The 27,835-nt window shown below is 35.2% G+C and overlaps 1 protein-coding gene across 2 annotated transcripts in view; it reads right to left on the bottom strand.

The window, feature by feature from the left end:
• The window catches only part of LOC149926023 (calcitonin gene-related peptide type 1 receptor-like), a 74,990-nt gene that overhangs the window by 32,502 nt on the left and 14,653 nt on the right, over positions 1–27,835 (bottom strand). Inside the window, exons 5-7 of one of the 2 annotated variants that reach the window (XM_090160319.1) lie at positions 20,762–20,906; positions 5,433–5,546; positions 3,096–3,202 (exon numbers count right to left, since the gene is read on the bottom strand). In XM_090160319.1, the coding sequence (XP_090016445.1) occupies positions 3,096–3,202; positions 5,433–5,546; positions 20,762–20,906 (366 nt within the window). The remainder of the gene's footprint in view (positions 1–3,095; positions 3,203–5,432; positions 5,547–20,761; positions 20,907–27,835) is intronic. The other variant, XM_090160320.1, reaches the window with a different exon arrangement.

Here is a 27,835-nt window from a genome sequence, read left to right as displayed (position 1 = left end):
GAGGTACATGGCATTTGTCGTCCCGCTAAGGCCATGACAGACTGTTAACTTATGTATATATTTTTCAAACCCTTAATTTTGAGTAGTAAATTGATAAAAAAATTAAATTGAAAATAATTGCGTGTTAAATAGAGGCATTGAACTTTTTAGGGTCGCCTGTAATGTTTGTTGTAACTGAAAACTAAACCTAATCTATAAATAACTCGAAAAAACCTTATACCCTTCAGTATTGATGTTTTCTAATCCACCATTTTGGTTAGCTTGGAAAATACATTAAGAAACCCAGTGGTACAATAAATGCTTCCGAATTTTATTTTTACCTTTTGTAATACCAAGCTCCCATAAGTATAATGTGTAATCATTTATATGTATAATCAGGAGTGGTTCTTTGATATATTTTCAATTACTAACGATAAAACAATATTAATTTTAACTACGTATACAATCACAAAACTAAATTTGTGTTAAAATAATACTCAACGGCTCATGTTTCTCACTTCGTAAAACTCACCTTTTTATATCTGCTTATGGAAGAGATGATTTTATTTAATGGTTTTTGAGGCACCAGTTTAAAATGATTAACAATAAGGTCAACGTTAAAATAATTAATAAAAGACGAAATCAGTAGTAAATGAACCGAAGTTATTGAAATAGCGCTCAGAATCGGAGGGCGTTTTCCTTATGAAAATGATGAGAAAATCGAGTCAAATAAAAGCTAATTTCCATCCCCGTCTTTTGACGTGATATATTGCTCTTAGAAATAGCTATACCAACAGTTCCCTTGTATAAAAAAATGGTTTCATAAACACAAAAACGTTTTTTTCGGCCTAGGAGCGCGCAAAATTTCAAATTCGAGGTCAAAATGTAACTTTATAAGGAAAACGCCTCCAACATGGGGAGTTTAGCAGTCTGATAACTTCGGTTCATTTACTTCTGACGAAATTTAATGAAACTAACATTACGCAATTTCTTAAGTACTAGCAATTTTTAAAACTAAGGGTGTTTTTAAAAGATTGTGTACCTTCCTAGAATTTGCACAACATAATAAGGTAATAACAAGCAGTATAGGCTTACATAAAAAAGTTTATTACAATTAAATTTATTAAAATAATTACAATTTTTTCAAAAATAATTCATTGTGAATTTGCATTTTTTTATGTAAACTGCGCATGTGCCAGTCACGGAAAATAAACATTTATAAGAGGAATTGGTATTTATTGCATAAATTAACAAAGGCTGGTTGTGAGTAGATAAAAAAATCTGGTGTGAAGAAATATATAGTTCAAGTTGTTATTCCTCTTATAAATGATTATTCTAGGAAGGTACACAATCATTTAAAAACACCCTTAGTTTTAAAAATTGCTAGTAATGTTAGTTTCATTAAATTTCGTCTATTACTAATTATTTCAACGTTGACCTTATTGTTAATGATTTTAAACTGGTGCCTCAAAAACCATTATATAAAATCATCTCTTCCATAAGCAGATATAAAAAGGTGAGTTTTACGAAGGGAGAAACATGAGCCGTTGAGTATTATTTTAACACAAATTTAATTTTGTGATTGTATACGTAGTTAAAAGTAATATTGTTTAAGGGTTACTAATTGAAAATATGTCAAAGAACCACTCCTGATTATACATATAAATTATTATTTTTTCTTTAAATTGTTAATTCCGCCTAAGATTCAGTGAAAAATGAACTGGTCACAGCCGAGGCTGCCCCCATAAGAAGGTTAAATTGAACCTATCACACATTATAGATGATATAAAATGAATCTTTTGCAAGTGTTGATACCATGTGTTTCTTAATGTATTTTCCAAGCTAACCAAAATGGTGGATTAGAAAACATCAATACTGAAGGGTATAAGGTTTTTTCGAGTTATTTATAGATTAGGTTTAGTTTTCAGTTACAACAAACATTACAGGCGACCCTAAAAAGTTCAATGCCTCTATTTAACACGCAATTATTTTCAATTTAATTTTTTTATCAATTTACTACTCAAAATTAAGGGTTGAAAAATATATACATAAGTTAACAGTCTGTCATGGCCTAAGCGGGATGACAAATGCCATGTACCTCTTAACTTGATTTTGCGACTAATATCAACGCCTACAGCGACTTCTTCCAGGGCTAGATCCTTTATTCTTAAAGATTATGATTTAGAAAATATTCGAGCATTATTTATCACACATCGTTAAATACGTAGTAATAATTTAAACCATTTTTTGTATGATATCAAAAATAAAAAATTTCAAAAGTCTTGAATTTCCAGAAAATGGTTATTGATTTATCAAATAAAAACAAGGAAAATACCCTTTTTTAAAAGCTTATTTTAAAGCTCCTTTATAGAGCTATCTAATAGTGTATTTATATTTCGTGTTTTCAATCGCCCACATGACCCTTTAACCCCTCAAATGAGACCCCCCCAAAAATAAAAATGTACATTTTGACATCCAATAACCTGGTATCAGTTCTAGTTAGGACTATATAAACTCCACCACTGAATTGGCCTTGCCACAATGTGTAAGATTGTGTTATTTTGTTAAAATTAAATATATTTATAAAAAGTTATTAAACTTAAAGCGAAGGGGTACTGAAATCGAGGTACGATATACCAAAAAATGTGGGGTTTCGGTTAAACTGTGTTTATTCTAAAACTTCTCAATATTTTCAGCTAAAACCTTGGATATTACCGTTTTTTAGACATGTATATCTGTGTTTAAAATTTAAAAAAAATCGATTGACTCATGGTGACATGAGTGGTCGAAATCGTATGGAATGATCCAGTGGACTAATTTTGTAACTCCTAGAGGCTAGATGGCACTACATGTTATAGGGTGTGGTCATTCTAAAAAGTATAAAACGATGTAGAGAGCACTGATTAGTTTTAACGTTCATAAGGACCTTAATACGATTTTTTAATAAATTCATTTCCTGCCCTTGTATTTATTTTTTGCAGTGGCCACAGGGAGAACGTTCCCCACTGTATTAAATTTTTAAGAGTCAATTTGTTTCCCAATAGTGATGCTTCTATAGTTAGTGAAATACGCCGGACACTACGGATCTAAAGTTTAAAAATTCAATTTTAAAATACCTGGAGATCTTCAGTATCGACGCAAGTGGTATAATTGGACCAGGTTCGGTTCGTGTCCGGATGTCGAAACCAGGTACCATCTGAATTGCATTTGCGATACGCGAACTCTGAAAAAGAAATTAAAAATTGAAACACAGACCCAACGGGAAGATTTCCAAACAGTTTGGCGCGAAAGAAAATTAAATAGAATGATCAATAATGCAACGCAATATATGAAGCTGAACGTCATTTCATTTTGGGGTAAATAGAACACCCGTGGAGTGGCGCAATCCCAAAACAGGTTCTCTTCTTTCTAATTTAGCCTAATTAATCATTTCCGAAAGTTGAAAACCCACGAAAGTATAAGTAACATAATGTTTAGTTAATAAGAACCACCAGGAAACTATATAGGTATACACTTGGAATGTCTAAGGACGATTTTTACGTGATGAAGCTCGTAGAAATGGGCGTGTCTTAAAGCGGAAAACTCACAAGAAAAACTCTCGCGCCTCGCTACCCTCATTCGACGAAAACTCGTCATTAAGCCTAGTCATGGTTATAATATTATTAGCTTACCTGATTATCTCTTTTATAATCATACAAATACCTGAATTTAGGTATCACTACACTTCTTTCGAGAAGAACATTATAATTACTTTAAAATATTAAGTACGATATCAAATTGAGGTTTTTAAATCCATTGTTTTATAAGCCTTTTTTGCGCGGCAAGATCGCCTATTGGTTACCATGACGACGCATTCTTTTCGCGTCAAACCTCGAGCCAATGAATTTGAAATATCGTGTTACGTCTTACCCTTGACGTAGTTAAGCCCCGCCTTTTTCTCGACGCGCTTTCGTATCACCGTCCCAATGGAACCTTAGACATTCCAAGTGTATACCTCTATAGTTTCCTGGAACAACCTATGAACTGAATAGGTATAATATTGTTACATAAGTGTGACACTTCCTATTCTTAAAATGCAAAATGTTTACTGAGAGCTATTTACAAGACAGACTGCATTACCGGTTTCGTCGCAGTTTTGTGTCCGCTTGCTAACGTGTCACACGTATCCTTTGACAGCGCCTCACTAGAGGGAGATATTCTTCTTGTGATGACGTAACTCCGTTACTAGCTCTCAGTAAAATATTCCCCAAAGTGACAAACTTATAGAATAATATTATAGACTTATAGTGATTCTTATTAACTAAACATTTCGTATATATTATTATCCATCGCTATCCACAAAATTCGGCTTTCCGCTGCTATGCAACGCGTTTTGAAATTTTTAATGTTTAGGCTTAGTTTTTCTTTTCGGTGTTATAAGGTGGTTTCTTTTCGCCTGTTCTCTGACTAAAAGTGTACTCTTTTTAACCTTAAACATTCGCCCGTTCCGTGGATGAGAATTACTCTGCCGAATAATCTATTCGCTTGTTCCGGAGTATTAGGGCTACTCTTTTTACTCCTTCTGAAAAGGAGGTGTAAAGAGAGGGGCAGATTACTTTGTTACAGGGTGTCCTAATAATCATGATTTAATTTTTAATCATGATTTGTTCATTTTTAATCTTTGTACAGCCCAAACTACAGATTTAATTTTAATCTAATCATGATTTAATCATACGAGGGTTTCCTAATAACCATTAGAGTACATTACTTCTGTTTCTAATTAATGAAACAACATCTACTTAGTAACTTGTCAAGGTAGGAACTAAGACTAAGAATTGGTTCAGGTTAACTGTGAATATGTGGCTGCAACTATTCCCTCTGTTTTCGTTAATTCCGGAAGATATGCTCCACCCACACGGATAGAGAACACGTGATTGTACCGGAGAGTCTTTCAAAAAGAGGTTAAAAGAGGAAAGGTGGATGGGCGTGGTTTTTCGTCCGGAAATCACGATGTGAGTCGACGTATTCTCTGTTGACGCGAATAGATTCTTGGCAAGACTTACGGCGAAGGCTCGTTCCCTCGCTTTGGGCGGACAGCGCGGCCGGCACCCCGAGGAATAACAATCATAGTAAGAGGAAACTTAAAATTTCAAGCCAGCAGCGGGGGTTCGGGTGTACGCGCACCCCTTTGTTTACGCAAGCAGTTCAGGCGCGATCGCAGTCTTCCTTCGATTGAAAATATGCCCGGAGAAGAGATCCCATTAAAATCCACGGAAACTCGTCCAGAAAGCAAACGCCATTGGGAGTCCTCGTTGTCGTCCTCGTTTGTCGCTAATTAAAAATCTCGCTAGGATTAAAGCGAAGGCTAAGCCTTGACCCCATTGTTTTTGTAAGCTTAGCGCCTAAGCCTCGGCTACCACGCCGCCGAATGAAGACGGCGGTGTACGAAAGCGGAACCGTAGATGGGTACTTACGGTTGGCGGAGAAGCCGGTGATGAAAGTGGGACAAGGAATGTAGGCGACCTGTCTCGCTGGGGTGTCGTTCCAGCAGCCCCACCCGTCGAAGGTTCGAGGACAGTATGGAGCTTCTGAACAAAGAAAAATTACGTACGCGTTGATATAAGAAATTACTCACCAATACGTGCCCCACCCGATCAGTGTTAGTTGTATTAAAAAGGAATTAGGACTAATTGACTTGGTTAGTGGACACTCTGATGCGTGTCACAGATATCTCATTGACACAAAGAGAAACAGTCGCTTGGACAATTATACGCTCGGGTAGAAATTGCATTTATTTACATTAATAGGTTGGTTTCGATAATTATCTTCCCCCTCTCTTGTGAAGACTCACTTTCCCTACGTCATAACATCGTCTGTTCCGTCGTCTGTTCCCCCCTACATCATAACGTCGTCTGTTCCCCCCCTACATCATAACGTCGTCTGTTCCGTCGTCTACCCTTAAGTTTGGGAAAGTGGGACAGAACAGTGCCTATTTTAAGAATTATTTGTATTAAATAAATATAGTGTAACTAACCCTATGCATTAAAATACTGAATAAAGTAAAATCAAAACCACTTTTGCATAGTAAAAATTAAAAGAACATTTTATTTCAAATGCTGGTCACGACTAGTTTCGCTTACCGTTCGGTAGCATCATCAGGTGCGTGAGTGCACTCACACACCTGATGATGCTACCGAACGGTAAGCGAAACTAGTCGTGACCAGCATTTTAAATAAAATGTTCTTTTAATTTTTACTATGCAAAAGTGGTTTTGATTTTACTTTATCCAGTATTATTTGTATTAACCAAATTTGGGATAAGATTGGTAATTATGTCACTTTTGCTAAAATGTTTTATTTCAAAACCCATTTTGCCACTACCCAAAATGACTTCCAGATTGAACGTTTTTGGGTAGTAGTCAATTTTAGAACAACCCAAATACGGCAGAACTTAAAACTAAAATAGGCACTGGATGACGTAGGGGAGGAGAATGACATTTTCATCCACTGACTTTCGGAATCGACATATCTAATAATTTGTTTATTGTGGCAGCACGCATGGCGTATATTACATTTATGATAACACGCATCGAATCTCGATTTGTACTAATACATATAGTTTGAAAACTTCTGCTAACACGAAAAAGTAACGTAACTAGTTCCAGTTACCCTAGTATCTTTTAAACCTATAATGACATAATTGTGAAATAAGGTACTCCACGCATGAAGAACAGTCTGCGCGCATTAAGGCTATAGCAACGTTATCCCTGTGGGATTTCAAACTAATGCTAAACCTGTTTAATATTATGATACGGTTTTTTTTTCAATATAGTGAAATTATATACTTCACAATTAGTGAGGAAATTCTCGTCATATTTAGTTTTCTAATTTTTAATTTATTAAAAAAATTATTTGAATTAGAGAGTCGTGATGAGTTTAATTTAAAATTAAGAAACAAGAACCGATGAAATGATTTCCATTACCATCCTATTTCCAATCGAATATTATCATAAAATTCAACATAGTTTGCTCATTCCCGATTCAAAATATTGCGAACAGTTTGAAAATCCATCCAAGTCCATTGCGAAAATAACAATTACCTTTTTCTTCCTTCACATAACCGAAATAAGTTATGAGTCTGATTCCCGTCCATTACCGCTCTATTTCAATGTTTATCGTGGTAAATGGTAATAAATGGTTTTAGTCCACTAGCTTTAACGAATAAATAATAATTCGTAATACAAACATTATATACTGTGTAGAAGAGAGCTGCTTTGAAAGCAAAAAAAGTACCCACTCCTGCTCATTCCAGTTGAAACCATTTACATTCGCATCCCATTTTCGTTCAAATATTTGTCTTCCAACCATTCCCATTACATTTCCTATAATTATTCCCATTCCCTATAAATATTCTCATTCCCGTCCATTCACGAAATTCCCATTCCCGAAATTCACATATCCAAAGTTCCCATTCCTGAAATTCCCATTTCTTAAAAATCTGTTCCCGAAATTACCGTTCCTGATATTCCCGTTCCCGAAATTCACGTTAATGAAATTCGCGTTCCCCATATTCCCGTTCCCGGTTTTCCCGTTTCCAAAATTCTCATTCCCGATATTCCCATTCCCGATATTCCCGTTCCCAGTATTCCCGTTTCCAAAATTCGCGTTCCCGATATTCCCGTTCCCAGTATTCCCGTTTCCAAAATTCGCGTTCCCGATATTCCCATTCCCAGTATTCCCGTTTCCAAATTCTCGTTCCCGATATTCCCATTCCCGATATTCCCGTTCCCGAAATTCACATTTCCGATTCAAAGTGTTGCGAATTTGCTCCATTCCGGACCATTCCAAAAACAGAAATTCCCTTTTCCATCCATTCACTAACCGAAAATAAGAAAGCAAATCTGATCCCCAGCCTCTCCCACGATATTCCCACAATTACCGCGGGTCTCTACTGTACAGGCCGAATATTTACCTCCCGGATAGTTTCGCCCTTCCTCCTCTTTTCAGTGAACGTAGGAATTTCAACCACGCCCACATAAGGTCAGGATGACGATACGCATTCCCATACGCTGTTACGAGCCGCGAATTACCCCAAAACACGCGTTATAGCGAGGTTAAAACGCTTACAAAGGTCAAAGCGATTAGCGAGGTTATAGCGATTAGCAATCTTTTCCACGTTCCTAGGAAATTGAAGACTGGACGCTACTTAGCCACGACTATCGCCAATTTCGCAGAGCACGTCTCTATAATACTTGACCGAGGACTCGTACCTTAGGAAATTAAATTCACCTGATACGAATTTACGAGCGAGATTTATAACGGAGAGATTTGGAACCCAAATCTTTACCAGGGAAGGGTGGGAGAGAATTCGGAAGGCGCTGGTATGAATATTAATTATACGTCGAACGATATAATTTCAGTAATCTTAGCTATAGTTCGGAAATTGCCGGTAAAACCGACGGAAACATAAATACCACTGTTAGGACCAAAATAAAATATTAAGCGAGTGAAAACCAGACTTAAAGCTAGGAACAACAAATACAAGAAGAACGCAGTTAGCCTTTAAACACGCTAACGCAGTGTTGTGTACAAATTTCATTGGACGAACCTTAACGCTACACGTTTTATGGACGGGGGGAAGACAATTTCCGAATTTTACCCTTCCGACGGCAGCACGCGCTAGAGCGTTCAACCAATGAAAAATGTACGCAAGGAAATCCACGTCTTTTTACGGGTTGCGTTCTCCTTGCGTGTTTGTTGCTCCTAGCTTAAAGGGAGTATACACTCTTTTTCGCGCCTTTATGTTACCCCTCTTACTTGCCTCCCGCTCGTCGGCCATTGCCTCTGCCCTCAGCGGGGAGTCTAGCATCCACTCTTGGGGTTCCCGTAATGGCGGATGGGGATGAAAGGGGGAAAACCAAACATAGACGCGCCCAGGAAAATACCGCAAAAAAGAGTGTATAGCGCTAAAGGGAAAGTTCTAACTTCCATCGTTACTCACTGGTGGCGCTACAGTCTATGACGTACTTAGTAGAAATCCTGCCAAGAGCGTATATCTCTCAACGATACTTCTATGCACCTCGCAGTGGGATGGGAAATTGGAAGTTTCTCCTACGTACTGACGGAAGCTTGACCTTCATTGCTAGGGTAATACTATACCTTTATAATTTTTATAGTATTTCTGTCGCCTGCCCAAGTCTTCCATTATTGACCGTTTTCTTTTGTGACTTTTGACATTTCGTCGCCGTATAGTGGTTTGTTGTTTGGGAACTAACTAAAATTGTTGGGGTCATCCGTAAAGAATATGATTTGCAGGTTATCATCCCTTTAACCGACTTTTCCAGAGCTGCCTGAAACTGATTACAGTACGAGGAACGGATTCAGTATGGCTTTAATTTGTAAATATAAAAATATTTCGACAATTTAATTAACGAGTTCATTTCGAAAATAAAGTTAAATTATAAAAAAAGTATCCCTAAAATAATCTTAACATCAAACGACGGAGGTTCTCAAGCCAAGATACCAAAACCACTATTTTCTATAGAAATGGATTGGACATGTACGGTACTACCATAAGTGTATAATGGTATTACAGAAGTGTAGCGCTTCCTATTTTTTACATCCAAAAGTTTTACTGAGAGCTACTCACAAGACAGACTGCATATCGGGCTTCGTCGCCGTTTTGCGTCCGCTTACTAACGCGTCACACGTAGCCCTTGACAGCGTCTCGCTAGGGGGAGATTTTCTTCTTGTGATGACTACACTCCGCTACTAGCTCTCAGTAAAATATTCCCCAAAGTTACAAACTTATGGAACAACTGCACGCGGGAATAATCTAATATTATGGGAATTTCGAAGATGGCATCGAACACGTCTAGCGGAACAAAGGGTGAGACCCGTCCTACAAAATGCGTAAAAGTGTAGGCGTAGTTTTATCACGAGACTGTTTAGCGCATACGTTTCCCGTACGCGTTCTCTAGCGCAGGTTTAACCTGACTAATAATCCAATCAAATGTTCCGAAAAGAGCCCAGATGAATAATCCATCTGGGCGTCGTTAATGAGACTGAAGACTTCGCGCTGCAAAAGTTAATCTCAACGAGGAGAAAAGAGAGAAGCGCTCTTGGGTCTTCATTTAGCACTTCTTTGAAGATACCGAGACTCTTAATTAGGAAAAATAATCCGCAAACGGAAAATCCTAATTAAAGGATAGAAGTTCGGATAACCGTCGATACTTTAAACGATACTAGTGATCAAATTATTGACGACTGCGAGTTTAATTACCTCTAGGATTAACCTAATTAAGGTGCCGCTCATATTAGGAGCGTGCAAGATATTTGGTTGCGTCGACTAATTCCTTCGAATAGCAAATCGAATATTCGATTGGTCGAATCGAATAGATTTACAAAATGTCTCACGTATCAAATAGTCGAAAAGAGTGTTTTGATTTTTGAGTTTGAACGACATCAATGGAACAGTTAAGAAAAACTAAAACTTTTACATTATTCGGTATTCGAAATACTATTTGGTATTTGGTCAGATTATTGGCCCGTTTTTTCATTCAAAAGTATTCGTCTTTTTAAATATTCGAAGTTTGGTATTTGTTGTGCTTAAAAAACAGATATTGAATTTTCGATCCAAACAAATTGTACTTGCACAGGTCTAGTTCATAGCGCGTCCAGTGGGTCAAGCGCGTGACCTCCACGCATTACCGACTGACCCAACCCACAAAGGAAGGGAAAATGTTTAATTGGCAGTGTCCGGAACGTCTGGAATCGAGACGGCAGCCGCGCCGGCGTCGAGTCTGCTAGAGAAGAAGTAAAGTGTCGATTTAGCCGAGGAATTAACTGGACACTGTCAAAATGTCAGCGACCGGACTTCGGATAACGGAACAAAAAACCTACTTTTTCCAAACTAAATAAATCCCTCAATACAGAAGAAAGAGAAACCAGTGAAAAGTCGGTACATCTCAGGATCTAAGCGGACAGTCCGACGGAAGAGTCGAGGGGGGTGAAGTCAGCGCGAACTGCGGGCTCGGATTTCTTTTAGGCGTCTTTATCTTCGCTATCTTTACGAAACCTAAGGTCGATATATCATCGTTTCAGTCGGAGGCGTTGCTAGAGAAGTTAAGTCAATGCCTCCGTGTGGAGGTTTCAACGGGAACTTCAGAATGCTTCGATAGCGCTTCCAAGTTAGCCTTGACAACGCGTCGGAACGGTACCGCGAACGCCTAGACGTACGCGTTCGAAACGCCGAGTGCTTAACCCCTCTATTAACTAAAGAAAAAGGGGGGCGTTTGATAAATCACCCTTTAACGGGACAACGTCGACAGCAGATTGGCGGGCAACGATAGCGCTGGGACCGTGCAGCATTGATTTCACCCCCTTTCTTCGCGGGAAACACGGTAGAAACCACGCTATACTCTTTCCCACAACCGTTAGCAAAGTTCTTTGACCCATAAGGCACTAAGGGATAATATTCGGGAATAATAACAATAATTATGCCACTAGATTTCAACTCAATTTAGAAAGGCGCGGGCTATTATGACAATAAACGAGCCCCTTTTCTTTCATACTTACTCTCGAAGGTAGTTGTTATACACTTCTGGAACTGGATCTCATTTTTTGCACACCTCATCAGGACTCACATTTTAGCGCATGTTTTAATCCGTCTAACTATATGAAATGTACAAATTACATTTCGTAGGGATATGTATTGATTTATAAACTATATTTTCCATTAAAATAGTTTAAAAAAATAACCTTTAAAATAGGGATGCACCGATATATCGGCATATTTTTCTAATATTAGAAAAATATTTTCAGAAAAACATTTAAAAATAAGAAAATTCTCCATTAACTAAATAATGATAATATTTTATTTGACTGGCCGCGCCACGGACGCCAGCCTTCAGGAGCTAGATCATACCTTTTTTTATTAGACAGGGGGTTACGAGTGTAAACAAATGAAAAACAACGATATTCGATTTGTGATAAAAATATGTATCACTTATCCGATATGCTCTTGCAAAACAATGAAACTGGAGAAGATCAATTATAAATTTATTATTTGTAGACGTTTCGAGCCGTGGTCTTTTATCAATCCACTTGTTTAAGCCTATTAATATAAATTTGATAAACACGAGATTTTAAAGATTTGACAAATGGTATTACGAAACATATTTGGGAAAATAACTCTCACTCGATAAAATGGGATTATTTCAAAATTCTGAGGAGATAATCAAATTGGTATAAGAGAAAATTCTTAGAAGGCATGTTTATTCGAAAAAAAGGTCCTTAAAAATTAGATAGAGGCTGTTTAGATATAACTAACTGGGGTCTACTAAATGTTTAAAATTATATTTTTATTGTATTTTTATTGTAGTATTTCTTCCATTTGGTATCTGTTTTGTTTCACCTAGGAGCAAAAAACACAAGAAGAATGCAGCTAGCCTTTAAACACGCTAACGAAGGGTTGTGTACGAATTTCATTGGACGAGCGTCACGGGCCTTTACGCTGAACTTTTTACGGGCGGAGGGGAAGATAATTTCCGAATTGCCCCCTTCCGACGGCAGCAGGCGCTAAAGCGTCTAGCCAATGAAAAACGTACGCAAGAAAATCCACGACTTTTGACGGGTTGCGTTCTCCTTGTGTGGGGTGTTGTGTTTGTTGCTCCTAGGTTTTACGATATATCTTTTTTTTTCACACATGCGCCTCACGCGACATACTTTAAAATCTCGTGTTTAATAGACTTAAACAAGTGGATTGATAAAGGGCCACGGCTCGAAACGTCTTCAAATAATAAATTTATACCGTGTGATATTCTCCAGTTTCATTGTTTTTTTAATGTACTAAATAGTCTTTTACAATGATTTTATAATATACACTACTGTTATGATAGATAACTTTGATAATATCGGCCGATATATCAAAAGATTTAAAGCGTGGAATAACATTGTTTAATTAACTTTCTAATGGCTCTTAAATTCGGATCTTTCGCTGCATTTTAATTTTTCCAAAGCCACCAACTTCAACTGGATAAACATTAAACTTTATAAAACATTAAATAACAAACTAGTTTAACATAAAAAACCTCAAAACTAACGCGTAAGGATTAAAAGTTAGATCTTTCAAGCCTGTGCTACACGCGTAAAAGCTGAAACTTTTAATCGCTTCTCTTGGAACGAAGATAATTCTAGCAGACGTTTCGACGCAAAACGCCATCGTCAATTTATAAGTTCCCCGTTATGTAATTAGAGAACGCTTTTAATATAAAATCCATTTTCTTATGACACATAATACCAGGAGCTTATAATAAACCAACTTTTGGGGGGAAGTCAAATAGAGTAGTTCGAAAGAGTTAAAAAATATTTTTATGATAAAAACATGATTATAAAATTATAATTCCGTAGATTATTACGTGTTTTAAAGTTTTATATAATAACGATAATCACCTTATTTCATAAATTATTTAAAAAAATAATAACAAACAGTAAGACAAAAGCTTATGCTAAGACTACAATGCGCAACGGGAGATGTCGCCACTGCGTTGAAAAAAAGACATTGCTTTTACACCCAAGGTTCGTAAAAAGTGAACTATAGAGTAATATCGGCGTGACGTATGTCGACGTCACCCATGGATTTTCCTGTAGATAAAAAACTGCCCTCAAAATGGCGGCCATAGCCCAAAGCTAAAGAGCGATACTAGTCTATAAGGTTGCCTCGATCGCGTGGTTTTTTATCAAAATAATACGGGTTTGAGTTGCTATGTAAAATTGTGACGTCACCCAGATGAGATCGTACTGAAAATCAACGGAGGCTCATCTGGGTGACGTCATCAATTTTAACACGTACAGATATTTTTTCAAACATCTCCTTGGTTGAGACCCCTTTGTTTTACACCGACTATGTATTAGTTGCACATAGCCAAATACCACCTACCCCAAGAGGGACATGTATCACTGGTATTAATTTAAAAAATTTAAGTCTCGAATGCGATGCGGCTCTTTAAAGAGCGCGCCATCTCACGGCAAGTAGAGGCAGTTTCGAAGGTACGCGCGACAATAAAAAATGTATTGTAGAAGCTAACTCGCCCACGATTTTTTTTTATTTCGTAAAATAAAGAATATTCATGCGCCTTTTTCTGTTGGCTGTAAAAAATGCCACGAGACACCTTTTTTCGAGGTTGATGCAAGACCTTCTTGGCGTGGGTGATCTGTGCTATAGCTTATTAGTTTATAATTTGTAGCAGGAATCCATACCTCTACTTGGAATGCTCATCCTGGCGTATCGCGTATGGTAAGATCACTCTGACGGCTTTGGCCCCGCCTACTAGAGAAAAATCCCCTCGGCGCGCGCTCCACTCTCACGTTGTTGTTTGTTAAGCTAACATAGTTGTAAACGTCAAAAAAACCGTCAGCCCCATCGAGACGAAAATCTGCCGCGATAAGCATTCCAAGTAGAGGTATGGATTCCTGTTTGTAGTGAAACTCTGTTGTTCGGTATTTTAAACATGGCTTGTATATTAGCTTTCATACTTCCCAGATTTTGTTATAAACTTCTGATAGAAGCCACGAGTCGAATGGATATTTCAGCGTATAGAGTATTAAATATAACCGAGAAACAGCGTATTTGTAGGACAAAGGGGCCCAATTTGTTGACGTAACATTTGCCTACCTCTTGGACAGCGAAGCACGAACACTGGAAAAACAGCATCAAAGGATCTTGACAACAAATGATGTCAATATATCGGAAATCTTCGCCTTTGGTACAACTCACCCTGCGTCATACCCAAAAATCCTTTTTGTCTCATATAATCTGTTCATACTGATAGATTGGACACATCTAAGCCGTGGCTAGTGCGATTTGTGTCACGGATAAAAACATAGCGTGTTTGGATAACGCCTAACCCGAATAGCTTATAATTTCAATAACCTATAAGCGAGAAAGACTCTATTGACTATTTTCAAGGCCAAACGTGGTTCACGCTGTTAACGGAAAATCCTAATTAAAGGATAGAGGTTCGGATAATCGACGATACTAAACTAGTGATAAAATTATTCACGACTGCGAGTTTAATTACTTTGAGGATTACCCTAATTAAGGTGTCTCATATTAGGGGTGTGTAAGATATTTGGTTGCGTCGAATAATACGATCGAATAGCAAAACAAATAATCGATTGTTCGAAAAGAATAGATTTACAAAATGTAGTAGGAAATTGTAGTTGTGACGGTTTTTGGTTGAAAGATTACCCTACATAACGACACGTTACCCCATATTGCCCTACATTACCCTACTTCCAGCTATTTCACTATTATATTGATTTCGAGGATTCTAAGGTAACCTACAAGATGGCAATATATTCCAAAACCAATCGGTATTTAAAGTGTAATATTTACGTTGTCGTCAAGATTTCGATATTTAATTGTTATACTTAATTAAACAGTTTATTATGATTACCAAGATGATGTACTTTTTACATTTTCCGGTACGATTTCCGCAAACATTTTACGCGGAGCTCAGATTAGGCTTAGTGACTTTGGAGTTCAAACTAATTTTAATTCATATTCGATACTAATTAAATGAATTATTATTACAATATTCATATCAACTCTGTGAATGTATTGTTAATGCTTAGATATTTAATAGCTAGTATTTTATGATAAACAACAATCTTTACATGATACTCTACTGTGGCTGCCAATGAAATGTTAAGCCTTAGTTCACAAGGCTATAAATTCTTAAACATCATCGAAACCCTGCTAAATTTTTCGTTCTTTTAGATATTTAAATCATCTCCTTTCATGACTAGTTAAGTAAATAAAATACTTTTATACTTTAAACATTTGATATAACAAATTTAACAATATAACTTGGATTAATTTTAATCCTCCGTGTTTTGTAAATACTTACACTCGGTAGCAGACGGCATACCGAGCTCAAAAGTCGAGCGAGGGTAAATACAAGGAGTAATATATATAACGTTGATCTAAATCATCCTTGCAAAAACAGTTTTCCTTCCCCCTCTTATACCGTAACGAACATTTTATGGAAAGGTCTATTGAATGCACCCAACGTTCAATTTAATTGTCCTTAAAAAATCGAGTAAATAAAAACGACTTTAAATGTCAATAGGTACTCGAAAAAACTACGGAAAAGAAGAGGTTCGCTAAATTTCTTGTAACTCTGAAACGTGTTCAAGTGGCCCTCCGTTTCCCCCCAACTACCGATCGAATGAAACAACCTTTCGTTAATTTAAGTCGAGGCTAGCAAAAAGAGGGAAAAGCTATTTTCACTTAATTCTAAGGAATTTCCTAATAAAAATTCCTGAAGATGTAATAGAAAGTGGTATAGAACGGATGTTCTTCCACCTACAACTTGGATAGCGAAAAAAATGGTTCTTCGAAAGGTTTTTCCAAGGCAATTTATTAGCGGACATCGGAGTGACTTTTAGCTTAGATCTTTAAGCCTGCTAGAAATATTTCCTTTTTTACGCTTATAACGAGAGTATTTTTGGGATTCTATTTTTCAGCCGAAATCTTCTTAGAGAAGAAAAGACGGATCACAGGGAGCCGGCTTCCGCAAAAGTTCGGAATAAACGATCTTCTTATAAGAATCGCGCAGATTTCGAAATGAAATATCGAGCTAACCCCGGAGTTTCCTTCGAGGGTGGGCCTGGCTCGTCTTACCTTTATTGGGAGTGTCGGGTAACGTTCGACGGATATATACAATAGCGGTGGACCGCTTTCTTAGAATTTTTTTAAAGCTTGTCTTCCGCCGTACTGGACGCCAAAAGTTAATCCCAAATAATATATCCCCTCCGAAAGAAAGCGATAGGTTTAGAGGGGTCGAACCGCGTAGAGAGGGACCCGCGGGAGTTGTTGGTCACGATTTGGGAATATTTTATATAGACTATACGGAGAGTTTACTGGAATTCGAGACACCTTACGGGTAATCTTAGATTGGCTTAAAATGGATTTAGTTTGTTTTATGGATGTGAGAAAGTGCGGTATCAGCTACGGGGCTAGGACGGCTTAAACCCTTCAAGTTTCAGAAACTAGCGAAGACACCGAGTAAGAGTTACGGGATACCCTGACTCGCGAGTAAGTGATTCATCCGCTTACAGATAAAATACACAGGGTGTTTCGGAGAGATTTCGTTTAAGCAAAGGGACATTTATTTTTGGATCACAAGAAGTCCAAAACGTCCAAAGTGCTTTCTAGCGGATCTATGAGCTTCCAAAACGTATCCCTGGAACAGTCTCGTACTGGTAAAAGAATGCACGCAAAGAATGCATGACCATGGTCGTCTATTTTTTGGTTAGGTCCGGAATCTTTACACACCCGATCATTGATTGGTAAACGATTTTCAAACGGTAGTTGCCATGCAAACCGATTTAACCGATGTTCTTTAAGCATTTTAGGAGCCATGCAAACCGATGTTCTTTAAGCATTTTAGGAGCCATGAAAACCGATGTTCTTTAAGCATTTTAGGAGCCATGCAAACCGATGTTCTTTAAGCATTTTAGGAGCCATGCAAACCGATGTTCTTTAAGCATTTTAGGAGCCATGCAAACCGATGTTCTTTAGATATTTTAGAAGCCATGCAAACCGATGTTAATTAGACATTAAAATTTTAAAAACCCATGAAACCCCATGTTCTTTCTACATTTTACAGCCCTTGTAAGTCCATGTTCATTCGTCATTTTAGGAGTCATGATAACAAATGTACATTAGCAATTTTTGACGCATTTTAACCCAAAGAAAAAGCCCCGAATTTATGTGAGTAAAAATCGACAAAATCCGCTTCCGCTACACACTTTTTCACTTTCCGCGTCGATCTTTTTCAAACGGATATTTTAGCTTTATTTTTACGCTTGCGAGTGGCGGATGCGAATTTTGACGATTTTTATCCGCTACTAGCGAGCATGAAAATGGGCCTTTAGAGTCACGTAATTTCGTATGAGTTCGAGGACAAAATACTAAGATAATTATTAATGTAAGTGGATGAAATGTTTCAACTAAAAATGAAGAGGCAAAATTTGATTATACACAACCATTTCCCGCGATAAAAATGTCTATTCCAGATGATGAACTTTTAATTGCTCTCAGCGGAACTCGCGTAATCATTGCCCCCGGAACAAATTTATTCTTCGCTGTTGAATCGATCGACACGCGTAATTTCCAATCAAGAACGCGACTCCAACAACGCGTCTCCCCCGACGTCAAGATCATTCCATTTAGCCCTAATCATTTCGGAAGTAATAATATAATGATAGGCGAACAAATAGGAGAGACCCGAGACAAGACGCCAAACCCAATCAATTTTCTGGCGGGATGACAGAGTAATTAGAAAAACGCGCCTGAATTTTTTTCCGTTAAGGGGGAAGTTCGAGGATCTAAGCGCATTTTGGTCCCCTCGACGGAAATTTGAACCGGTCATTCTCGGTAACCCCAGGCGTTACTGACTGCTTAGTAAGGTGATGGAAAAATTTGTTCCCGGGGTCACCTATCCCACTCCGTTTCGTTAGATTAAGCAGATACACGTCAAACATCAGCATCCGCGTCTGTAAAGCCAGGTTCACACTTAAGCCTAGTTCCCACTTAGCGAAAAAACCAATTTTCGCGCTGAAAATTGACGCTCGCGAATAAAATTTGCGATTTTTTTCAAATTCGCCGCTAAAGTCGCGTCTCCGCGGTATCTAGCGAATGCTCTATTTTTTGACGTCCACACCTTGGCGAAAAAAAGCTTCAGCCAATCAGAAAACGCGTTCCCTCGATCTATTCCGCTCCCGTCCGTCACTTATTAAGCCTAGGTCTTTAGAAAAGCGGTTCAGCCAACTTGACCAAGATACTGAAGTAAAGGTAATTATCTCACGAATAGAATCGTTTATTTATTGAAATTATCAACAGGAACATCCATTTGGTTCATTTTAAACTGATGTTTTATGTTAGTCCTAAAACATTACTAAAAATCCGCGCGAGTTGTTTTCAGCGTTTTTAAATTTTCGCGCTAAAGTGAGAACCGCTTCCCCAGCGACCGAAAAAACGCGTCTTTTTTCATTGCGCGAAAATTTTATTCGCCAAGTGGGAACTAGCCTTAACCCGTAAAATCGCTTCGTTTTAGATAACTAGTTTTCAAAACCAGCGTGTGAAATCGCTTCGTGTTGGTTTGGGAAGCAACTCGTCCAAGTCGGTTCGCTTAGAATCGCTTTCAAAATGACAGGGCGGGAAGTCAAATTGTTCGTATTTTTCAAATAATATTACTGTATTCATAAATTTTAAAATTGTTTAAAGTCATGGGTGTATTTACATTTAACAAGTTGGCAAGCCAAAATATACCTCTCCTCGGAAGAGTTTTTATTTTTCAATGAAGCGTAACTGTATCCGTGGTTCTGCGGTAGAACGCTCACCTGTCGTGCAAGAGGGCTCGGGTTCGAATCCCAGCCGTTTAAAAAATTATACTACATCCAATGACAAAAAGAGGTCGCTTTTGGAAAAACCTTTTCCCTGATTCTAAGAAATACCCTTTGCCCCGAAAATGCGAACGCGTTCGCAGGCCTGACAGACAGACAGATACGGTGGTTGTATAACCCCTCCTAGGGTACAAAGTCCCCTCGGAGAGGTAAAAATATATAATAATAGAGACGAGATACGTCATGACTAAAATTTTTGTAATTAAAATAACAAAATTATAAATTTTATATTTATTATTATTTATTTATTATTATATTTAGATTATTATATTTAGTTTTAAAATTAAATAAAATTATGATGTTATAATTTTGTTATTTTAATTTAAAAAAATTAGTCATGAAGTATCTCGTCTCTATTATTATTTATTTTTAAATATTACTGTATGTATAGTAAACATGATTAACTAATTGTTTTGGGATACATTTTAGTATTATGAAAATTCTGGTCATAATTTGAAATGATATTAAGCCTTGGCTATAAGCGAACCAGGGTAAAGCGATAAAAAGATAACTTTAATGATAATATTTAAAGGGGAAAGGTCAAGCTTTAACCAGTTAGATAGCCCTATATCCCATTAAAAACTAAAATTTATGGCGAAAACCGCATCAAAAAATATTGAGTGGTTAATTTTTCATAAAATAAAGAAATTTCGGGAAATCGAAAAGCGCGCGTCCACCGCGACACCTGGTGAGAAGTCGGTGAGACAGAAAAACAACGTAAAAGCGCGCGCTGCTGAAGACGCAAAAACTACGTTTTGCACGCGCGGCGCGTGCCTAAATTGCGCGATTTTAAAAGTTAGGATAGTTTGTTTGCAAATCGCTCATACGGGGGAATTATCGTCGGCGGTCAAAACTCTCATTCAAACCTAACTAAACTGGGTTTTAAGCTCTAGTGTGACCAAGGCTTAAGTGACGTTCTGGGACCGGTTTCCGACAAGTACGCTTCTGCGGCGAACTCTGGTACTCGTTTAGCAGTCAAGTTAATAAATATTAACGAAGATTGAAGACGTGAATTAGTGATGCGGAATTACATAGATAGCTAAAATTATGGCTTACGTATTTATACGTAATGTTCGGAATGGATAAGTTATAAAGGTCCATCAAGCGTCCACCGCGCCTTTACTACGCCAATAATTTCTAGTAGAGATTGGACCATTTTTTCGAAGGGGTTATCTAATTTTTTTGGCTTCCGCTCATTAACGATGCGCATTTAAATTGGGGATTTTAGAGCGCGAGGTGGCGTTGATTGCCTACCGGGGGAGATAACGAGGTAGCGAGCGCGGTCAATCGCGGCGGCAGGAAAAGAAAAGAGATAAAAATGAACTTCTTACCGTGTTGATTTAGGTGTTTAGGTGGCGCTGTCAAGACGTCGTGAACGCATTCTTCAAACGCGTAGCTCGACTCCTGGTGAGCGAATGCCCAAGCTTCCAAGTGTCTTAGGTCAGTGAACAAGTCTTCCAGCGATTCCAATTCTTTCTGGTGGACAAACGTTTTAAATTAATTAACAAATATCTTATTTGTGAAATTTTTTAGTGCCGCGATAAATTTTGGATTTTTACCATTTATTACTTTTAACATAAGTCAATAAATACATATAATTATATGAATAATTATTATCTGACCTCTATTTAATAGTCTTTTTCGCCAATGACGTCATAAATCATAACTTGGCTATAGTAGAGGGAAAGTGAGGGTGTGGCATCGATCCCGGGTTCGGGTTTGGGTTCGGGATCGAAATCCGGGATTTAAGGGATGAAATGGGGGTAAAATCATCGAAAAGTCAATGTATTTAAGGTATTTCTCGCGACGATTTGTTTTCCCGTATATCAACATATTGTGTCCAGGCCAACTTATTCATTTATCTACGCTTATCTCGAAAGATACTTGAACGTATATCTTATCGCGTTTTATCGTACGGAATAAGTTGAAATGATGTAAAAATTGATAACCTAGGCGGCGCGTGCGCAGATTACCCCGGGGGACGCGGTTAATTTGAATTGAAGTGTTTTGACGTCATTGAATATTCGTTGTTAAAGTAGAATGGAAATATTTTTTAACTTCATTTTAATATCATTGTAGTACGCTTGGCACTTGAACCAATCTCACGAGTATTTCTTAAAACGAATATCTCGATCGCGTTTTATCGTACGAAATAAGTGGAAATTATGTAAGTTGTATGATTAATAACCTAGGCAGGAAGATAGCGCGCGCGTGCGTGGATTACCTGGGAGGCGCGGATTGCACGGGCGCGCGGTTAATTTGAATTTAAAACATGGATTCCCTCTCCGAAATAATTCATATACCCAAAATTGGACCGCAAGTTTTTCTTTTTAGGGGAATCTCTATGGGAGTTTAACATTACTATAAAGCTAATAGGTCCAGTTTGGGGTACGTTTGGTCCGAAATGGGGTACATAGGGCCAAAAATGTTGACTTTGGTCGTTTTAAGGGTACTTTTGGTAATTTGGTCCATTTTTGGGTACATCAGAAAAGCAGTTGGAAAAACGAAGAGCCTATTTTTTCCACCCATCTCCAAACTCCAAAAATGTATTGCTTTAATTTATTTATCCCTTCCGTAGGTATAAAATAAGATAAAAACCACTTACCTATATTTTAATTACGGTAAATTAAAAATACTTAATTAGTGTACTAAGTTACGTTTAAAAGAACCTTTTGTAACAATTCCAATATGTAAATATAGGTAAGAGACAAGGCTACCATCTATAGAAGCGTTTTACAGTTCATTTAAAAATATATATATATTTTTTTTAAATCATCATCTCGTTCGTAATTGCCTTTCTATCTCTTCAATTTTAAAAGTATCCTAATGAATTCTATATTTTTAACATTAACAAGTCTCCAAATTATACCAACTTTTAACCAATTTTCCCCAATTGTACTAATTTTTAACATAATCTCCCAAATTATTCTAATTTTACCATAAGCCAACTTAATTTCAAAACTATTGTCTATTTATGAAAATTGAGTTTTGTACGTATTTTGAATTGTTTCATTTTTATCCATAAAATGGGTGATTTGTAGGAAATTTATATTATTTTTATTGGCTTTACAATATTTCAAGTTAATTTATAAAATTTATAAATGAGTTTAATTAAATTAATAATTAAGTTTCGTTCGTATATTGAATCGGTATTTATTTATAATATTTTTTTTTTCACCTAGATTAATTTTTTTATCCCCCACACTCTCGATCTAGCTCCCTACTATACGTGTCCATTTATAATATCAAAATTGAACCGTCATGAATAATCCATATAAACGTAAAAGACGCGGGCGTCTTGAAGTCCAAGTTTCGTTTCCACTGAAATAGAAACAACAAGAGGAAAGGGTCTTTCTGGTGACCTAACATTTAACATTGCTGGACGTTTTATATTTATTGTGTTCTGTTACTTATAGTCATATGGATTTCCATTCATTCGAGGAAGTTAGTGAAATAGTGGAAGAGTATAATAGGACGTGGTTAGATATGCAAGAAATAAAAGAACATTTGGACGAAATAAAAAAAAGCATTTAAAAAAGTGGGAATTGAAGTTAGAAGAAGCTTGTCAAAGGGAAATTGTACTGAGAAATAAAGTTAAAGATATAAAAACAAATACAATTGGATTGAAAATATTGCAAGATAGTTGGAAGGGAGCAGAGAAGTAAAGGGATAATATTGTATGTCATTTATTGGCTTAAGACCTGTTAAATAAAATATGAAATAAAATAAAATATAAAATAAAATATGAAATAAAATAAAATATAAAATAAAATATGAAATAAAATAAAATATTTCCCGGGGGACGCGGTTAATTTAAATTTAAGAGTGTTTTGACGTCATGGAATATTCATTGTTAAAGTGGAATGGAAATATTTTTAAACTTCATTTTATTATGTCGAGTGATTCAATAATTTAAAGAGATAAACTGTTATATAAGACGCGTGTGGCATTGGGTAGTGGGGGTTTTTCCGGGAACTTTCCCGCATACGAGCGCGTTTACCGCGTATATTTCCGTATAAGGGCGTTTTCCGCGTAGTTTTTAAGCGAATGAGCACGTTTTTCGACACCGGCGCGTTTTCGCGTAGTTTTCTGCATTGGGGATCTTGTTTCTTGGTATGTTGATGAAAACTCAGAAAAATTTGAGATATACTAATAAAATATTACTCTGATTGACGGGAATTTTCGTCACTGCTTATCGAATGTATAACACCTTTTAAGGAAAATAAATTTTTGAGCCAAGGCTGCCATCTTTAGAAGCGTTTTACAGTTCATTGAAAAATCTTTTTTTTTTAAATCATCATCTCGTTCGTAATTGCCTTTCTATCTCTTCAATTTTAAAAGTATCCTAATTAATTCTATATTTTTTACATTAACAAGTCTCCAAATTATACCAACTTTTAACCAATTTTCCCCAATTGTACTAATTTTTAACAGAATTTCCTAAATTATTCTAATTTTTACCATAAGCCAACTTAATTTCCAAACTATTGTCTTTTTATGAAAATTGAGTTTTGTACGTATTTGGAATCGTTTCATTTTTTTTATCCCTAAAATGGGTGATTTGTAGGAAATTTATATTATTTTTATTGGCTTTACGATATTTCAAGTTAATTTATAAAATTTATAAATGAGTTTAATGAAATTAATAATTAAGTTAAGCTGAACGTTTTATATTTATTGTGTTCTGTTACTTATAGTCATATGGATTTCCATTCATTCGAGGAAGTTAGTGAAATAGTGGAAGAGTATAATAGGACGTGGTTAGATATACAAGAAATAAAAGAGCATTTGGACGAAATGGAGAAGCATTTAAAAAAGTGGGAATTGAAGTTAGAAGAAGATTGTCAAAAGGAAATTGTACTGAGAAATAAAGTTAAAGATATAAAACCAAATACAATTGGTTTGAAAATACTGCAAGATAGTTGGAAGGGAGCAGAGAAGTAAAGGTAATAATATTGTATATCATTGATTGGCTTAAGACCTGTTATATAAAATATAAAATAAAATATGAAATAAAATAAAATATAAAATAAAATATGAAATAAAATAAAATATAACATAAAATGAAATAAAATAAAAAAAAATATAAAAATATAAAAATATTAAAATTACTAATTTTTAACAGAATTTACTAAATTATTCTAATTTTTGTCATAAGTCAACTTAATTTTAAAACTATTGTCTATTTACGAAAATTGAGTTTTGTAGATATTTTGAATAGTTTCATTTTTATCCCTGGTTAAAAGTTATTATAATTGGGGATATTTTGTTAAAAGTTAGTATAATTTGCGAGATTCTTTTTAAAAAAACTGCATAGTTTTGGTTATTTTCAAACAAAAATAGAAAATTAAAGCCTGCTTTTTGATTTTGGATACCTCGGAGCTTAATAACAACGCTAATCACTTGCATATTGTAAAAAACAGTAACCTGAGATTAGAATTAAAATTTGCCAAACCGTTACCGGAGCCGATTTCCATTCTAATTTACGCTGAGTTTCTTTAAGTATTTTTTCAATCCTTATACCTATATTTACATATTGGAATTGTTAGAAAAGGTTCTTTTAAACGTAACTTAGTACATTAATTTATTTTGGAAGTCCAAAACGTATTAAGAGCCCTTCAAAGTACTATAAAAGGATTTAATTTACAAACTAAATTAATATTTTCTTCAAACTTTCAATTCGTTATAATTTGAATTTAAATGAAAACATCATGGATTATAGATGCGTAATCTACTATTAGACCGAACGGATTAAAAAATACTTAAAGTAAGTGGTTTTACTGATAAACTCTAAAGGGTATCTTAGATTATTGTTTTTAATTTTATTCAAGTTCAAAACGTATAAAGAGTCCTTCAAAGTACTATAAAAGGATTTAATTTACAAACTAAATTAATATTTTCTTCAAACTTTCAATTCGTTATAATTTGAATTTAAATGTAAACATCATGGATTGTAGGTGCGTAATCTACTATTAGACCGAACGGATTTATCCATTTGAAAGAGTCCCTCTTTTGATACCTGCAAAGTATTGAACGATTCTATCTTATTGATTAAAATAGGTCTTAAAATCATATCTATTAGTACAATTACAACATTTGAGAAAGACGCTTTTCCCATTGTGAAAGTGGAATCCAAAATAAGAATCACTTCAATTTAAACGCACTTTCAATTTCAATATAGACTATTTTACCATTCTCGAGTATTTCTTTTTTCTTTAAAAGCTGAATAAATATTAGAAACGACATCAGTGATCAAATAATTGTTTCCGAGTATGACAGACGATTTATGATATTAAAGAGTCATTTTTCAAAAGTAAGATTGTTTTCGGGTATTTTTTAAAGCTAGCTTAGAAATTACATTATTTTTTATATTTAATTATTTAGTTGTAATGTTAAAGTTTGGTGATGTTGTTAATTCTTAATTAATGGTAGCCTTCACTATAAACTATTATAAGAATTATATATGAATTTATAACCACGCGTGTATTTACCACTAGTGAATGCAATATCTGTCGAAGAATTGAAGAAAGACGGAATCACGTCATTATTAAGAACTGGTAGCTACTTCTGTATATATTGTGACGGTTCAGTTTTTCATTTTCCAACTGACGGAGGGTTAGCATGGTACTGTGACGGATACTCAATCTGTTTGAAGTATCGTAAAGCTGTTTATTTCCATCTAAAAGAATTTTGAGTATAAGAATTCCACCAGGTGTATTAAAAGCATTACCACGCATATATTTGTGTTTAAATTGTGATATGTTAGGGACAAAGAGAGCAGCCAGTTCGTCATATTGCGAAGTAACTGGGGGATGTTGTGTATTTCCAAAAATTAAAAAAAAAAAAAAGTATGCGTGTTTTTCTAGTATTTTTTCACCTATATTTACGTATTGAAATCTATTTTAACGTATTGAACGTAGAGTCAGAGGCTTTTGCAGTATTTTACTACCTATATTTACATTTTAGAAAGCTATTTAAACGTATTGAACGTAAAGAGTATATATTTGTATATCGGAATGTAATTTAACGTATTCGTATACCCATTTGAAATGAGCTAGTCGAGACCTTTTTTATTTTCATTAACCATATCACACAAAATATAACAAACGTAACAATGGATTGAGCAAAAATCTGCTTACTAATACAATGGCTAGGAATTAGAATTAGCAAGAGTTAAAATAACTAATTTACAATCGCTTACTAGAAAATGATAAAAAAACTTTTTTTTGCATGAAAATGTGTACATTTAAATACAAAACAAAACAATTTTTTATATTTATTGATAAATAATTCAAATTAGATTATAAAATAAATTAGTTTCATTTTGTAATAACAATCGTACAATCTCTGGATACTATCGAAGCTATGTAAAAATATTATTAAAATGTTTAATTAATCGATAGTTTTTTTTTAAATCAATATACCTACTTTATAATATTGTCCTACCACCATATGTATCAACGCTATTCTAAAATAAATCATTTAACATATAGTTATTCTAAAATAAACCATTAAATTAAAATTTAAACTTCTAAATAAAACAATACTTTACCTGGACGTATACTATTTTGCTATTAGATCCACCTATAATCTATAATATAAATTAATCATTTATAAAACCTTTAATTATTTTCATATAAAATATATTATAAGTAAATTACCGCATTGTTGATGTTTAATGATTCACCTTTTTTCGAAGATAAACAAATATAATCTCTTGATGCACCGTAATCAGTCGGTTTTTGTTTATGATTTTTAATTATCTGAATACTGCTTACTGGTGAATCATCTTTTGGATTTTCCAAGTTAATATCTTGATGCATTTTCTTTACATTGGATTCAATAGATTCATTATTACTTCCTATTATCTAAATATAAATAAAATAATTACTTAGTAACTATATAATATAAATACAAAACTATTTTATTTATATAGATTAACGAAACTGTAATAGATGAAGGTGTATCAATTTCTCCAGATAAAGATCGAAGATTATTCGATGCCATTTCACTATAGAAATAATAACTAATATTTAGCTATACTATGAACCTTAGTGTATAATTTCTTTATTCTTTATATTTTATTTTGAAATATATCAAAACTTTTTTAAAACTTTTTATAAGTTATTCACATTTTTTCTATTTTTTTTTACCACAATTAGATATAATATATAATAAGAAATGTTAACGATGTTTATCAAATCCCCCAACACCCGCAAATCAATTCCGATGGATTTATGTAATTTACTTTTTATTATATTTATATATATATATTTTTTAATTTAATAAATTAATTTATAAAATAAACGATTAACCCTTTGTCAGCAGACACAGGAAATGAACAATTCCTATAAAATACATACATTAAGACAAAGTTAAGAATTATCACCGAGTATTCCTACTTA

Source organism: Leiobunum rupestre, chromosome 10 (genome assembly GCF_980474605.1).
Source record: "Leiobunum rupestre chromosome 10, qqLeiRupe1.1.hap1, whole genome shotgun sequence".
NCBI lineage: Eukaryota > Metazoa > Arthropoda > Arachnida > Opiliones > Sclerosomatidae > Leiobunum > Leiobunum rupestre.
Note: the sequence above shows the minus strand (reverse complement) of the source record. Positions and strands in the feature narration are given on the sequence as shown.